Source organism: Ranitomeya imitator, chromosome 4 (assembly GCF_032444005.1).
Source record: "Ranitomeya imitator isolate aRanImi1 chromosome 4, aRanImi1.pri, whole genome shotgun sequence".
In the NCBI taxonomy this organism is placed as follows: Eukaryota; Metazoa; Chordata; class Amphibia; order Anura; family Dendrobatidae; genus Ranitomeya; species Ranitomeya imitator.
The window spans coordinates 353,991,139-354,008,817 of record NC_091285.1 but is presented as its reverse complement, the minus strand read 5'-3'; the positions used below and the strand labels follow the sequence as shown (position 1 = coordinate 354,008,817).

General features: G+C 47.7%; 1 protein-coding gene across 22 annotated transcripts in view; it reads right to left on the bottom strand.

Moving 5' to 3' along the window:
- LOC138676110 (mucin-19) overlaps nucleotides 1-17,679 on the bottom strand; it is a 769,116-nt gene that overhangs the window by 95,239 nt on the left and 656,198 nt on the right. For all 22 annotated transcript variants that reach the window (XM_069765013.1, XM_069765031.1, XM_069765021.1 and 19 more), the window contains 2 exons: nucleotides 8,776-8,807; nucleotides 8,525-8,696 (listed from right to left, as the gene is read on the bottom strand). In XM_069765013.1, coding sequence (XP_069621114.1) covers nucleotides 8,525-8,696; nucleotides 8,776-8,807 — 204 coding nt within the window. The remainder of the gene's footprint in view (nucleotides 1-8,524; nucleotides 8,697-8,775; nucleotides 8,808-17,679) is intronic.

Below are 17,679 nucleotides of genomic sequence, written 5' to 3'. Positions count from 1 at the left end.
CCCCATATGATCTCCCCATCCTGCCCCATGATTCTGCATCATCTGTCTCCATCCTGCCTCATGATCCTGCACGATCTGTCTCTATCCTGCACCATGTGTCTCCATCCTGCCCCATCTGTCTTCATCCTGCCTCATGATCCTGTACGTGTCTGCATCCGACACCATATCTCCATCCTGCCCCATAATCCTGTACCATGTGTCTCCATCCTGCCCCATGATCCTGCACCATGTGTCTCCATTCTGCCCCATCTGTCTTCATCCTGCCTCATGATCCTGTACCATCTGTCTCCATCCTTCCTCATGTTCTTGCTCCATCTGTCTCCATCCTGTCCCATGTCTCCTTCCTGCCCATGATCTGGCACCATCTGTCTCCATCCTGCCCCATGGTCCCGCACCATATGTCTCCATCCTGCCCTATCTATCTCCATTCTGTCCCATCTGTCTCCATACCTCCCTATCTGTCTCCATCCTGCCCATGATCCTGTACCACGTGTCTGCATCCTGCACCATATCTCAATCCTGCTCCATGATCCTGCACGATGTGTCTCCATCCTGCCTCATGATCCTGCACCATGTGTCTCCATCCTTCTTCATGTTCCTGCCCCATCTGTCTCCAACCTGTCCCATGTCTCCATCCTGACCATGATCCAGCACCACCTGTCTCCATCCTGCCCCATGTCTGCATCCTGCCCATGATCCTGCACCATCTGTCTCTCTGGGAAAGGTCAGAGAGACCCAGCGCCTGCACACTGCAGTACTTTGCTCTGCCCTCAACAGGGCAGATAAGTACTCATGCACAGGAGCGTGATGCCGAGGAGCCTGTGTGGATGATGCAGGGACACATCATCCACATGGAACAAGGAGGATGGCATCGCAAGAAGATGGGAGGCGACAGACCAAGCAGAGCGACAACCCTCGGACCATCTGCCCCACAGGTGAGTATATTAAGTTATTTTTCTTCTCTTCCAGGTCGGGATGGAGGCTTATATACAGCATTATAGAATGCTGCGACTGCTATAAAAACAATATATAAGAGATACTGCGGTATACATGTTACATAGGTGATACTGCGACTATACACACCAGTCATAGTATCACCTATATAATAAGGATATACAGCAGAGTCGCAGTATCACTTATATATTGTATATACAGCAGTTTATATACAGTATACAGTATACAGTATAAAGCAAAGTTTCCATATTGGAACTCACCCAGGTCCCTGAGATGGTGGTGAAAGAAGAGCTAAGGTGCGTCCATGGTCGGGCGTGCAGAGGATCCTTGAAAAAACACCACAGAAAAACAGGCAAAGGTGCTTACCTGTCTAGGCCTCAAATCAAATGCACTCTCATGGTGCATTACAGTTAGCGCTGGTCAGCCCGCCACATGGCGTTACTAATAGGCTAGGATCCAGTTGCTGTGCATACTCTGTGTGAACACTGCTGCAGATTATTTATTTGCACTGGTGTTTCAAGCAGCCATTCCCTGATTGTAGGCTGGCTGTCTTATCTGGTATTATCACACCTGTGTAGTCGCCATCTTTACTTGGGCCCACTGCACCATGAGAGTGCATTTGATTTGAGGCCTAGACAGGTAAGCACCTTTGCCTGTTTTTCTGTGGTGTTTTTTCTAGAATAGTGGAGGTTTTTTCCTCCTTTTTTTCCTTCTGTTGTAGTTTTTGCTGTTAGACTAGGACTGGCAAGTGTGAGGACCCTTGACGTAGGTTGCCAGCTTATGTATTGTGGCCATAATATTAACTAATACCTTACATATTTTGATATGTACTTGTGCACTTTTTTTACTTTTACTTTTTGAGGTGCAGTTGGGCTCTGATGGCTTTGTAAGTTGTGGCCTCTGTTCACACGGGATGCATTACAGTTAGCGCTGGTCAGCCCGCCACATGGCGTTACTAATAGGCTATGAGCCAGTTGCTGTGCATACTCTGTGTGAACACTGCTGCAGATTATTTATTTGCACTGGTGTGCCAAGCAGCCATTCCCTGATTGTAGGCTAGCTGTCTTATCTGGTATTATCACACCTGTGTAGTCGCCATCTTTACTTGGGCCCACTGCACCATGAGAGTGCATTTGATTTGAGGCCTAGACAGGTAAGCACCTTTGCCTGTTTTTCTGTGGTGTTTTTTCTAGAATAGTGGAGGTTTTTTCTTCCTGTTGTAGAGGATCCTTGGTTTGAACTGGTGGTGAGTAGCGCAAGAAACCAAACAGATGCTCTGATGCTGGTACTGGCCAGCGTCAGACAGAAGAGCCCTACGCGCCGCGGCAGCCCATTCAAACTTGTTACTGAAGGCCCTGTGTGCGAGCACTCTCATGCTTGCAAACACTGACGGGGCCGCAGCCGCGTGCATGCGCTGACAAAGGCCACAGCGTCGAGCACGTACTGTCAAGTGCCGCTACGGTCCATGTCAGTGCATGCAAACGACACAGTGTGCGCACAGGGCCTCTAGTTAGGCATTTTAAAGGGCCCACTTTGTAGTATAGAACCACCGGCCTGGCCCAGCAGATTAGGAAGCCGGGCCTGGGCCCAATACAGGCCCCCTCTGCTCAGCAGGCCTCATACACCAGTCAGGGCAGTAATGCCCTGATGGTGGCCCTGGCTGCAGCCAATAGAAAAGGGACACAAAATAATGTATTCAATTTATCATAAATAACAAGCAGCACTGGCATGTATTGCCAATATACTGCAGTCAGACAAGGGGACAGTGCAGGAAAAAGTGGTAAGTCAGGGAAGAGACAGCCAGTGTCTTATACACAGCCCCCTCACCTGTCTCTCTTGTGCCTCATTCCTCTCTCTTGTCTTCTGCCTCTATCTTTGCTGTCTCCTCCCTCTCTCTCTCTCGACACTTCTTCATCTTTTCTGTCTCCCGCTCTTTTCTTTCTCTCATTCTGCCAGTGCCTCCTCCTCTTCGGTTCTCTCAGCCCCACCCCTCCCTTTATCCACGCCCCTCCATGTTATTCCACAGCCTGATAGCTGTGACGCTGCTGGAGGGGAGCGATCGGTTGCCCGGCTCCTGGCTCCGCTGCTGACTGCAGGCTGGGGTGAATGATTATATCCTTTGTCAGGACTGAGCCAGCCCAGCCTGCACTGCAGAGTGCTATCTCTCAGGGAATGGCACAGTGCTCCTGCTGTAGGAGGATTGTGCTGCCCCCTGAGAGACACCTCGGAGTACAGATGCCGTCATTAGAACTGGACCGGAGCACTTTTTTCTTGCCGGTTCTGCAACTGGTTCTGAAGAAGCATCTGAATTCCACCCCTTATCACAAATAAAGTGTTTTTTAAACTGCCCGGTGAGCAGAAGAAAAAGAAGGGGGGCAGCATATCTCAGCCAGTCTGGACCCCTCCTCTTTGCTTCTGCTCAGCAGGCCCCTTACACAAGTAAGGGTAGTAATGCCCTCACTGGCTGTCTGTACTTACCTAACTAAAATATTTAACTTATCTCTTTCTTACTGTAGCTTTCCCTCCTCCTTCAAATATGCCAACATTAATCCATTACTAAAAAAATCCCTCTACCATAACAGCACTATCAAATACTGACCTGTCTCTAATCTCCCCTTTATCTCTTAACTCCTGAAATGCTTGGTCTACACTCCACTTATATACTATGTTTAAGATAACTCTCTTTTTGACCCTTTACAATCCGGTTTCTGCTCTTTACACTCTATTGAAATTGCCCCATACTAAATTATCTAATGATCTACTAACAGCTAAATTTAATGGTCACTACTCCCTGCTGATTTTCCTGGCTCTCTCTGCAGCTTTAGATACTGTGGATGTCCAGCTCCTCCTCACTATGCTCTGCTCCATAGGCCTCAAGGACACTCCTTTCTCTTGCTTCTCCTCATACCTCTCTGGCTGCTCCTTCAGTGTATCGTGTGCATGATCTTCTTCGCTTCCTCTTCCCCTTACTGTCAGGATTCCTCAGGGTTCAGTCCTAGGCCCCATCTTCTCTCTTTACACTGCCCCTTTAGGCCAAACCTTCAGGAGATTTGGTTTACAGTACTGTCTCTATGGTGATCACATCCAATCATACACTTTTTTTCCTGACTTTGACTTCATATTACTACAAAATTGCACTAATTGCCTGTCCGCTGTCTTTAACAACATGTCCTCCCGCTATCTAAAACTAATCTGTCAAAAACTGAACTCCTTGTGTTCCCCCCCTTTACTAAGCTACCGAAACCTGAAATTGACATTTCCATTTGTGGTTCTATTATAACTTCCCAGCAGAATGCATTCTGTCTTGAGGATATATTTGACTCAGATCTTTCCTTCACTCGCTACATCCGATCACGTGCTCATGTCATTTGCACCTCAAAAACATCTCTAAAATTAAACCTTTTCTAACCTTTGTCTGCAAAAACTCTTACTGATTCTCTGATTCATTCTCGCCTGGACTTCTTCAACTCTCTACTGTACTAATTAGTCTCCTTCTCACTAAACTCTGGCCACTCCAATCTATCATGAATTCAGCAGTCAGGATAATAATTCTGTCGAACTGCTACACTAATGCCACCACCATGTGCCAGTCTTTGCACTGGTTGCCCATCTGCTACAGAATTCAATATAAACTTACACTCTTACACACAAAGCTTTTCATACTTCTGCACAACCCTAAATCTCCTCCCTCATCTCTGTCTAAAACCCTATCCATCCTCTCTGTTCCCTAATCACATGACTAACACCCTTTACCATCTGAACCTCCCCTTCTTGTCTCCAGAACTCCTTTCATGCTGCACCAATTTTCTGTAATGCTCTAAAAACACATTTCTTTAGACTGCCCTATCATCTTACCTCACTATTCTAAGAAACTATCCCCTGTTCTCACTTCCAGGCACTTGGTAGTACTTTGTACCTATACTTGAAAACATACTGCCTGGTGATTGGTTTAAGATGGCTGGTCCATACATGACTATTACCTTTTGTGTTACCTCTAGTTCCCTATAGATCATACGCTTGCGAGTAGTGATGAGCGAATTTGTTCAGAAAACAATCGCCAATCATAAATTCGGCACAAATATGGCACATTCAGATCTGTGATTGGAAACATGAACAAAATTTAAGAAAATTGTTAAAAATCGGTATAATTGGGTAAAAAGTGTGGCAAAATATATATTTTTCCTAACTTTATACAGGTATGTGCACATTTTGTCTAGCCAATCAGGGCGCAGGAAACATCCACAATGTCCTGAAACCACGGCTTGTTTCAATGGCTGCTGAAATCATATGTCCATTTACATATAAAGAGCAGACATCTTGTTTTAGCACCATTTTGACACTAACAGCGAAGAGAGGCTGATCCTGACGCGCCCACTGTCACTAGCAAGATTTTAGCTAGTTAGCTAGGCAGTTGTATATTAGTCAGATAGTGTAGTTAGCTAGTGTCCAGTGTGGCTAAATTTACCTTCCAGCATTTTTTGGGGGCCATTACTGAGGTTCTCAGACAAAGCCAGCAGGGCACATGTCCTACAAGTGTGTTGTGCACTGCTTCTATTGTGCTCCATGCACGAGTATAGCATTCTAAATAATATTTTTTCACTAGCTAAATGTGAAACAGCCTGCTATATCCCACCTTGTCATTTAGTGCTGTGGTGCTATGAAACTGTCTGCAGACCTAATACAAATAAAAGAAAATTAAAATTTTTCAGTTGCAAAAAGTTAGACAGCCCGCCATATCACACTTTGTCATTTAGTTGGGTTGAAATTAAGCTGTCTACAGATCTCACGCACATCACAAAAAAATGTTTCTGTTGCTAAATGTCACACAGTAGGGGACCTGACTTTAAAATAGTTTGCAGCATCTAGTGTGTTATAGAGTCCTGATCCAGAGGCCAACAAAAAAATTCTTGTGTTCCTAACATCATGAATTTAATCCCTGAACCACAACACTGCAAAACTATAGTGCTATACAATAAGCCATAATGATGCCCTTTCCATAACCCTACCTTCTTCCTTCTGTATATAGCTTGTTAGGATGAACCGCTTGTTTGTATGGGGTCCTGGTCAGCCTCATATTCAACTCGAAATGTTGTGGAGACCGAAATGGGGGAGGGGAGGTGGCAGGACTGACAATTTTCAGCTTTATTACAATGAAGCACTTCTTCTCAGGCTGGTTGACTGTTTTCACTCCTCCCCAATTAAACAGTGAGTATGGCTGAAGTCAGCCCTCTCAGGGATCTTACCCCAAATTATTTATTCTACTGGTAACAATTACACATTTCAGGAGGTGGAGGGGTCTCCCTGAAGAGGTGGAGGGGGGTCATCTCTATGATAGCCATTTAAGGCATCTCCCTGAATTATAACATTTTATGGTATTTGGGTGTCCTGTTTAAACTATCGCTCTGATATGGGTATGGAAAGAATATGGATTGAGATCGCTTTTATGCCTTAAGTCTTTTTGACTGAATAGGTAGTATGTCCCAGGTGGGGCATACATGGCCATTATTTGTTGTCTGCCCCTTTTCCCTTTACCTTTAATTTCCCATTTTTTTATATTACCATTCTTCCCTGTTCTTTTTAAAATCCCTCCCCCTTTATACTACGCTGGTACTTCATGTACATTGTAAGTTTGGTTATTTAATATGTTCAGATGTTTGACTCTTTTGCTGTAGCGTTTACTGTTTTACTTTTGTATTCTTGCTTTATATTGCTTCATATTTTATCCTTCTTTCTATTGTTGACTTTTGTTTGCTTTTTTCCATTGCCATTGAAAATAACTTTTCAAGTAGGGGAAAATTCCCTTAAGAGATCATGTTTTTCAGTATAATAAATTGAAACAGTACTATATTAGTGATAAAATTTTGACCAATTAGTGTTTTCACATTGATATTTATTGATAATTATTTAGTTTTAAAGTCTAGTTAACTTGCAAAACACAGCCAAATAGTTTTGTTCAAACTAACAGATTGTCAAAAATCACACATATCCATGAAAAAAGAATCAAGGGCAAAAACATTAGAAGAAAGAAAATATGCATGTAAATTATTTTTTTCCCCTCATAGTATAAAAAAAATCGCTGCTCAATTCAACGCTTCTGTCACTTCTCTTAACAATGGTTCTGAATGCAGCTATCACCTGTTGTATTTAATCCTGAAGAACTACTGTACATACTCGTGTATAAGTCGAGTTTTTCAGCATATTTTTTGTGCTGAAAACGCCCCCCTTGGTTTATACACAAGTCACGGTACAGAAAGCCGGCGGGGGAGGGGGACAGAGCAGTGGGTGTCGGGAGTTGGCGCGCACACCATACTCACCTACCTGCTCGCCCTCGGTGCTGGCACTGCATGTCATTTTGGGCTGCGGCTGTTGGCATCTGCAGCTCTTCCTGTGCTCAGTGGTCAGCGGTCACATGGTACCGCTCATTAAGGTAATGAATATGAACACATCCTCCACTCCCAAAGGGGTGGAGCGCATATTCATCACCTTAATGAGCGGTACCACATGATCGCTGAGCACAGGAAGAGCTGCAGACAGGCGTCGGCGGCCAGAACAAGATGCAGTGCCAGCACCCAGGGCATTCAGGTAGGTGAGTATGATTTTTTTTTTGTTTCAATAGGAAACATGCATACAGGAATAGGGAATAAGGAGGCATGCATACAGGGACAGAACTGGGAAGCATGCATACAGGGACTGAACAGGGGGGAGGCATTCATACCAGGACAGGGAAAAGGGAGGCATGCATACAGGGACAGAACGCGGGAGGGATGCATGCAGGGACTGAACAGGGAAGGCATGCATACAGGGACTGAATGGGGAGGCATGCATACAGGGACTGAATGGGGGAGGCATTCATACCAGGACAGGGAAGGGGAAGCATGCATACAATGACAGGGGAGGCATGCAGACAGAGACAGGGGAAGCATGCATACAGGGACTGAATGGGGAGGCATGCATACAGGGACTGAATGGGGGAGGCATTCATACCAGGACAGGGAAGGGGAAGCATGCATACAATGACAGGGGAGGCATGCAGACAGGGACAGGGGAGGCATTCATACAGTGACTGAAAGGGGGAGGCAAGTATACAGGGACTGAACGGGAGAGGCATGCATACAGGGACTGAAAAGGAGAGGCATACATACAGGGACTGAACAGGGAGGCATGCATACAGGGAAGGAATAGGGAGGCATGCAGACAGGGGCCGGGACCGGGAGGCATTCATACCAGGACAGGGAAGAGGGAGGCATGCATACAGGGAAGGAATAGGGAGGCATGCAGACAGGGGCAGGGACGGGGAGGCATTCATACCAGGACAGGGAAGAGGGAGGCATGCATACACGGAAGGAATAGGGAGGCATGCAGACAGGGGCAGGGACGGGGAGGCATTCATACCAGGACAGGGAAAGGGGAGCCATGCATACCCGGCTTGTACTCGAGTCAATAAGCTTACCCAGTTTTCCATGGCAAAAGTAAGTGCCTCGGCTTATACTCGGGTCGGCTTACACTCGAGTATATACGGTAAGCAAAAATGCTTTGCAAGATATAGGAAGATGGACAAAAACACACTTACCACAATGTCCACAACAAGAGTCTCCAGATATCTTTGCTGGATCTCCAAAAACCCTTCTTTCGTTTTTCGGACAGACATTGTATTGGTTACAATTATGAGGGGCACAATTCATTCTTCCAGTCTTTCCATCACAAGTGCATACAATACAGGCAATTTCCCAGGTCTCTCCGTCCTAAAGTAACAGCACAATGATTTAGAGTTTAGCTACATTTATATAGGAGTTTTTTACATGCATGCTCCTAAGAACTTACATTTATAATGTCTCCTGAAGGTGAACAGCAATCTGTTGATACAAAAATATTAAATAGAATCAAGTTCTATTATGTATTGTTCTCAAAATAAAGCAGGGTGAAGTGAAGCATGGTCTACAAAAGTCAGCTTTATGTGCACATGCACCCAATACCACAGCAACTACAACATACTGTATATTGCAATTACACTGTGTGAAGTAGGACACACTGGGCCTGCCTATGTGATTATTTATTGCAGGAATTGCTACTTTGTACAAATAATAATTTATGTTCCAATTAACATTTCTCAGTTTCAGTTTTACAAAGGCATTACCATTCTGCTTTATACTATACTGCAACCTAGTTTTAGGAAATATAAAAGCCAGACCTTAAAATTGTTATGTCTACATTTAAAGGGAATCTCACATGTAAAGCGCCATGGAATAAATGGCGCAATAATAATAATAATAAATAATAATAATAATAATCTGACACTAATTTTTTACTACGCATCTAAATGCAGCATGATGTAGGGGCAGAGAGCCGGATTCCAGCAATATGTCTGGGTGCATGCTGCCGTTTTGATAAAACTGCTTATCTGCAGTATTCTCTAAATGCAGAGCTGTATATTACCTTGCCCACAGTACTGATTGAAAACAGTAAAGGCCCCGTCACACATAGCGACGCTGCAGCGATACAGACAACGATCCGGATCGCTGCAGCGTCGCTGTTTGGTCGCTGGAGAGCTGTCACACAGACAGCTCTCCAGCGACCAACGATGCCGAAGTCCCCGGTAACCAGGGTAAACATCGGGTAACTAAGCGCAGGGCCGCGCTTAGTAACCCGATGTTTACCCTGGTTACCATCGTTAAAGTAAAAAAAAAAACAAACGCTACATACTTACCTATCGCTGTCTGTCCTCGGCGCTCTGCTTCTCTGGTCTGGCTGTGAGCACAGCGGCCGGAAAGCAGAGCGGTGACGTCACCGCTCTGCTTTCCGGCTGACCGGCGCTCACAGCCAGACCAGAGAAGCAGAGCGCCGAGGACAGACAGCGATAGGTAAGTATAGAGCGTTTGTTTTTTTACTTTTAGGATGGTAACCAGGGTAAACATCGGGTTACTAAGCGCGGCCCTGCGCTTAGTTACCCGATGTTTACCCTGGTTACCAGCGAAGACATCGCTGAATCGGCGTCACACACGCCGATTCAGCGATGTCAGCGGGACCTCAACGATCAAAAAATGGCCCAGGCCATTCCGACACGACCAGCGATCTCACAGCAGGGGCCTGATCGCTGGTACGTGTCACACATAGCGAGATCGCTACTGAGATCGCTGTTGCGTCACAAAACTTGTGACTCAGCAGCGATCTCGCTAGCGATCTCGCTATGTGTGACGGTGCCTTAACTCTTATGCTGTGCATATGTAAGGGGTGTGTTTGGGAGCTAAATTATGCCCTGCATCCCTTCATGTTCCTACCTAATAAACATGGAACGTTTTTGTGCAAAATGGTGTGATTTGTAGTACTGATTTATTGTGTAGTAATATGCTAAACAATGTTATGATGTTTGTATACTGTGTAAGTTATGTATCTTTATGGACTAGGGACAGAGATAGGGAGATATAGTGTAAGGGTATGTGTCCACGTTCAGGATTGCATCAGGATTTGGTCAGGATTTTATGCAGGTAAAATCCTGACCAAATCTGCACCTGAGGTCACTGGCAGGTCACCTGCGCTGTCCTTGCGTTTTTTCTGCAATGTAAGGACAAGCTGCATTCTTAAAAGACACACCGCATGTGCGATTTCGCAGGTATGCCGCATGCGTCTTTTAATGCATAGTGGAGACGGGATTTCATGAAATCCCCTCCACTATGCTGTAACATCTGGACGTTGCGTTTTTGACGCTGCGGCTCAATGCAGCGTCAAAAACGCAGCGCTTCCTGAACGTGGAAACATACCCCTAGAGTAAGGTTTAGTAATGGTAAGGGGTAATATACGGTTTAGTACAGTGGGGGGAACTGTAGATTAGACGATAAGAACTGGTTTCAGCCACAGTAGTGACAGTTGAGACACTGGGCAGGGCCAGATTAGAGGCAGTTAAGGCGGCTCCCTTTTTTCAGTCAGTCAGAGTGTGGTATGAGGTGAAGTGAGGTTGCTGAGGTAAATAATGCAAGAGGAGTCCAGTGGTCCAGGGCCATGGGGGCTGGAAGTTACTTAGACATGAAGGTAAAAGTGCAGCGAGGAAGGAATAGCAACTAGGTTCAGCAGAAAATCCAAAAACATCCGATACCTGTGGTCTGGTAAAGGTTGGAAAGCGCCATCCTTGATTTCGCCCTCAGAGGGGATAAAGTGGGCGGGAAACTGCGATCATGAACTAGTGTGTCTAAACAGGACGCCGTGGTACAAGGGGATATGGTACGGAAATAAAGAGTGGAAGGAGAGCAAAGAACAGCAAAAGAGGAAAGGAAATGAGAATGTTGAGGATCACCGTGCAATGCCTGTCACTAGACGGTTCCCTGAAAAATGCCCACAGGAAAATTGCCCACATGAAAAATGCCCACAGGAAAGAAGAATAATATAGAATTATAGGTGAGATGCTCTGCAGCACAGAAGAATATTGGCGAACATTGCCCGCATTAAAAACTACCGACAAGTTTATTAAGAACCGTTTATTAAGGAGTTAAGGAGACCCTTATTCCACTCTCATTGTGGTGTGTCTGGGCCTAGAGACCCTTATTCCACTCTCAGTGTGGTGTGTCTGGGCCTAGAGACCCTTCTTCCACTCTCATTGTGGTGTATGTGGGTCTAGAGACCCTTATTCCACTCTCATTGTGGTGTGTCTGGGCTTAGAGACCCTTATTCAAATCCACTCTGCATTTCCTTCCATCCTGTGCCTGCCTGCACCTGCAGTATATGTGTATGATACATAACTAGGTAGGGTCTGTTCACTCTTACTCTTGGTAGTCATAAATGGACAAGGAAGGAAGTGCAGGATCCAGATTCACTGCCACTGAATTCAATGGGAGAGCGGAGCTGCTATGGCACTTCTGCTCCTCTGACAGATTCTGACAGAATCTCACCTTTCTGCGGTGCCTTCTGGGCTTCCAGGACCATCTATCTCAGCCAGCAGCACCTGCTTTTGGTGAGCACCCACTGAGATGATAATGTATTAGATCTGGCCTGCAGTCCCATGTAACTCCACAGATAATACAGTGATTCTTTTGTGAATCCTGATAGCAGTGATGGCTCCTCTGGATTACACTGCTGCTGTTTCTGTATGTGCTGCTGTTCTGGGCTGGTGGGAGGAGTAAGTCAGAATCAGTGAGAGATGAGAGCAGACTAGATCTATATATTGCTGATAATGGCAGACTGCTACAAACCACAGATCTTTAGCATGTTTGCAGTTTTGCACTAGGTCAGCTGTAAATCACAAGTTGATCACACATCATGTGAACATCCTCACCTTTCACCTCAAATATCATAGATCTGAAACTTTGTGATGCTGCAATTGGCAATTTTCCATGTGGGCAATTTTCCATGTGGGCAATTTTCTGCGTGGGCAATTTTCTGTGTGGGGAATTTTCCGTGGGGGAAATTTTCCGTGTGGGCAATTTTCCATGTGAGCAATTTTCCGTGTGGGCAATTTTCCGTGTGGGTAATTTTCCTGTGGGCATTTTTCCTGTGGGCAATTTTCCTGTGGGCATTTTTCAGGGAACCGGTACTCTGCTCAAAATGGTGAACTCAATACCTGCCGATCATCCTCCCTTTCATCTCTTTCATTGAGAGAGGGTGATGAAACCCACAAGCATATGTATAATCTGCGGAAAACTAATTACAGAAGGAAGGGTGATACCCCCAGAAGATATTGTTAGGGCTAGCGGAACGCACCGAGTAAATAGAGATGTTTATTGATATTGGTGCGTTCGCAGCCCGGGGTCCACCGTGCAGGAGTACCTGCTGCTAGCAAACGGCGGAGCTATATGGCGGTATAGACTAACTCAGTTAATTCACTGAGTAGCCGTGAAAGGAAAGCACTGTGCCCTGTTAGACTCCACAGAGGCACAGGCTAACTGCCCAAACAGAGAGCAGTCAGTGGTCACACAAACACACAAAACTCCTCGCCGGAGGAGCCAGCATTCTAGGGGCTTATTTCAGCCGGGTCCCTGAATACACTCAGACTCAATCTCCTCGCCGGAGGAGCCAGCATTTTAGGGGCTTATTTCAGCCGGGTCCCTGAACACACATACATGTGACCACACTGGCGCAAAGCACATAACATAAGACAATACTAGTGCATGGCCGTGCGGTCATGCGCAGTTTATATAGTTGCAGCACAGGAAGCTGCTACTGAAGTTTTTGCCCTTTCAGGACCTTCCAGAAGGACCAATGGAAAGTGCTGCAGTACCTGAGCATGTTTTGCCCTTTCAGGACCTTCCAGAAGGACCAATGGAATGTACTGCAGCACCTGAGCATGTGACCGAACATGTGGCCCTCGACCTCCAATGGGAGACCCTGCCCTGGGCATGCTCAGTGTGAGTAAACAAGGACTTAGTCCCAGAGAGGCTCGCTCGCTGCAGATCAGTGCAGGGTACCATAGGAAAGCCAGAAAAGGCAGTAGTGACCCTATGCACCGAATCAGCCCCAGCGAGACGCTGGGAGCGACGTCTCCGCTGAGCAGAGCCCACTGCGGCCGATACCGAATGGGAGACCGCAGCAGACACGGATCGAGATTCCCCCTGTGCAGCAGAGGAAACTCGACTCCTAACATTACCCCCCCTCCTAGGGCCCCCCCCCTCCTTGAGCCTCACTACGCTCAAAAGCTGCGATAAGCAGCGGAGCCCGAATGTGCTCCACAGGCTCCCAGGTTCTATCCTCTGGGCCGTGACCCTTCCAGTCCACCAGATAAAATTTCTTGCCACGTACCACCTTGCACCCCACAATAGCATTCACCTCAAACTCATCCGTGGATGAACCCGATGTCCCAGCAGATGACTCGGAAAACCGGGACAAATGAACGGGCTTTAAGAGGGAAACGTGGAAAGTATCGGTGATACCAAGGCGTAGAGGAATAGCCAAACGGTAGACCACAGGGTTGACCTGTTCCAGAACCTTAAACGCGCCAATGTAGCGAGGAGCAAACTTAGTGGACTCAACTCGCAGCCTGATGTTACGGGCGGAGAGCCACACTAAGTCGCCAGGAGCAAAGACCGGAGCGGGGCGCCGGTGTGTATCAGCCGAAAACCTCATTCTCTCCTTGGAGGCCCGGATGGCATCCTGTGTTCGGTCCCAGATGTCACATGCCTCCACCGCCCAGTCTGCCACCCTAGAATCGGTGGATGACACGGGCATGGGCACAGGGACACGCGGATGCTGGCCGTAATTAAGGAGAAAAGGAGTTTGACCAGTGGAATCGGCTACGGCATTGTTCAGGGCAAATTCCGCCCAAGGTAGCAAAGATGCCCAGTCATCCTGCCCAGCAGAGACGAAATGTCGCAAATATGTCACCAGAGTCTGGTTGGTTCTCTCCACCAACCCATTCGTCTCGGGATGGTATGCAGAGGAGAGGTTTAACTCTATGCTGAGTAAATGGCAGAGCTCTCTCCAAAACCGAGATGCGAACTGGGGACCCCGATCGCTGACAATCTTATCAGGCATACCATGCAATCGGAAAACGTGTTTAATGAACAACACCGCCAAGGCCCGTGCTGAGGGTAACCGAGGAAGCGGCACCAAATGCACCATCTTGGAGAAATGGTCGGTGACAACCCAAATAATGGAGCAGCCACGCGACATGGGTAGACCCACCACAAAGTCCATCCCGACCATCTCCCAGGGCCTGTCTGCCACCGGTAGAGGGTAAAGCAACCCAGCAGGCCGTTGCCGAGGAGACCGATTCTGGGTGCAAGAAACGCACGCCTGAATATAGTCCTTGACATCTCGGGCCATATGCGGCCACCAGTATGTTCTCGCCAGAAGCTCAGATGTCCTCTTGGTCCCAAAATGCCCACCCACTCTGGAGGAGTGAGCCCAAGAGAGAACCTCCGGTCGCAAGTTAGCTGGTACGAAAGTCTTGCCCGGGGGCATAGACTCTAGCGAAACCGGAGCTACAGTTCTCAGGCTCTCAGAAGGGACAATAAGCCGAGGCTCCTCCTCCTCCTCCTCAGATGACACCACAGAGCGGGAGAGAGCGTCAGCACGAACGTTCTTCTCCCCGGAGAGGAAATGGAGAGTAAAATGGAACCGGGAGAAGAACAGGGACCATCTAGCCTGGCGAGAATTCAGCCGCTGGGCCGTTTGCAGATACACCAAGTTCTTGTGGTCAGTGAAGACTTGGAAGGGAAAGCGAGCTCCCTCCAAGATATGTCTCCACTCCGAAAAAGCCAACTTCATGGCCAGCAACTCCCTGTCCCCGATGGAATAATTCCTCTCCGCTGGTGTGAAGGTCTTGGAGAAGAAGAAGCAAGGATGCTTCCGACCTTGAGCATCCTTTTGGAAAAGGACTGCTCCAGCACCAACGGATGAGGCATCCACCTCCAAGATAAATGGCTTATCAACATCGGGGCGATGTAGGATGGGAGCGCTAGCGAAGTGTGACTTGATCGATAGAAAGGCTTTGGAGACCTCCTCTGACCACAACTTGGGGTTTGCTCCCTTCTTGGTGAGGGCAACCAAGGGAACTACCAAAGTTGAGAAGTGTGGAATGAACTGGCGATAGTAATTAATGAACCCCATAAAGCGCTGCACCGCTTTAAGAGAATGGGGTTCCTGCCAGTCCATTACAGCCTGTAGCTTGGCAGGATCCATAGCCAAACCCTGGGCAGAGATGATATAACCAAGGAAAGGCAAGGACTCCTGCTCAAACACACACTTCTCCAACTTGGCGTAGAGGGAGTTTGCCCGTAAGAGGTCGAAGACTTTGCGAACATCTCTCCGATGGGAGTCAATATCTGGAGAGAAGATGAGAATATCATCCAGATAGACTACGACCGAGGTGGTGAGCATATCCCGGAAGATGTCGTTCACAAAGTCTTGGAAAACGGCTGGGGCATTACAGAGCCCGAAGGGCATCACCAGATATTCATAGTGCCCATCCCTGGTGTTAAAAGCCGTCTTCCATTCATCCCCCTCACGGATGCGAATCAGGTTGTAAGCACCCCGCAGATCTAACTTTGTAAATACCCTCGCTCCCCGTAGCCTATCAAACAGCTCAGATATCAGGGGTAGTGGGTACTTGTTCTTAACGGTGATGGCGTTAAGACCCCTGTAGTCTATGCATGGACGTAAGTCTCCAGTCTTCTTCTGTACGAAGAAGAACCCTGCCCCTGCCGGTGACACTGACTTCCTAATGAATCCTCTTGCCAGATTCTCTTGGATGTACTGGGACATTGCCTCCGTCTCCGGGAGAGATAACGGATAGACTCGAACCCGGGGAGGCTCAGCACCAGGCAAGAGGTCAATAGGACAGTCATAGGGGCGGTGAGGCGGAAGGGTCTCCGCAGCTCTTTTGGAGAACACGTCTGCATAGAGCCAATAGTGCTTGGGGAGAGAGGAAAGATCTGCGGGTACCTGTGTAGTAGCAACCTGAACGCACTCCCTCAGACATCTACCCTCGCAGGATTTACTCCATCCCAAAATTCTCCCAGAGGACCACTCAATATGAGGAGAATGGTAGCGAAGCCATGGTATCCCCAACAGGACCTCATCAATTCCCTCAGGAATGACTAATAGGGAGATTATCTCCTGATGTGATGGTGACACAGATAGCGTGAAAGGAATGGTTTGGTGGGTAATCTGTGAAGGTAGTGTTGACCCATTTACCACTCGAACGGTTACTGGCTTGGCGAGCATCACCAAGGGTATTGCGTGACGCTGGGCAAAAGCGGAAGACATAAAGTTACCCTCTGCCCCAGAATCCACGCATAGCTCGACCATAAGAGTGGATGGGCCTATGGTAATTGTCCCCTTGAAGGACAACTTTGAGGCAAACGTCGCCGTGTCTAGTGTACCTCCTCCAACTGCCACTAGACGCTGACGTTTCCCCGACCGCTGAGGACCCTTGGAGGCAAGGTGTCCTGACTGCTGGCAAACATGACGGACCTTATGTGCACGGGCAGACTGAGACTTGGATCCCACTCGTGTCACCTCTAAGGCCTCATGTGACTCGGATGCCTGGACTGGAGATTCCAAAGGTTTGGCGAAGGTGGGAGCCAGCCGAAACCTCTGCCTACACTGGGCTCGCTCCAACCTCCGCTCGTTAAAACGGAGGTCAATACGAGTAGAGACAGTTATTAACTCCTCCAGTGTGGCAGGAATCTCCCTAGTGGCCAGAGCGTCTTTAATGTGGTCAGCCAGGCCCCTCCAAAATATGGGGATAAGGGCTTTATCCGACCACTCCAGCTCGGAAGCTAAAGTACGGAAGCGGACGGAAAAATGGCTGACCAAGGACTCACCCTGCGTTAATGCCAGTAGTTGGAGCGCTGTGTCATGGGTGACTTGAGGTCCTAAAAAGACCTTTTTCAGAGTGCTCAGGAACAACGGAGCACTCTGCACCACATTATCACCACGCTCCCACAGCGGCGTAGCCCACTCCAATGCCCTGTCCAACAAAAGAGACACAATAAATCCCACTTTAGCCCACTCTGTAGGAAAACGTGCAGCCAGGAGCTCGAGGTGAATAGAGCACTGACTCACGAATCCCCTACAAGTTTTGCTATTTCCAGAAAATTTTTCTGGCAGCGGGAGGCGAGATAACGTCGGAACAGGGGTGGCAGTGGACAAGGTTGCTGCAGCCACGCTAGCAGCCTGTACAGCAACTGCGGTAACATCCACAGCTGAGGTTGAGCTCTCGAGAGCCGCCAACCTACCCTCCAGCTGCTGGATATACCGCAAAGATTGCTGAATGTCCGCCATTTACTAGCCAGACCCTGG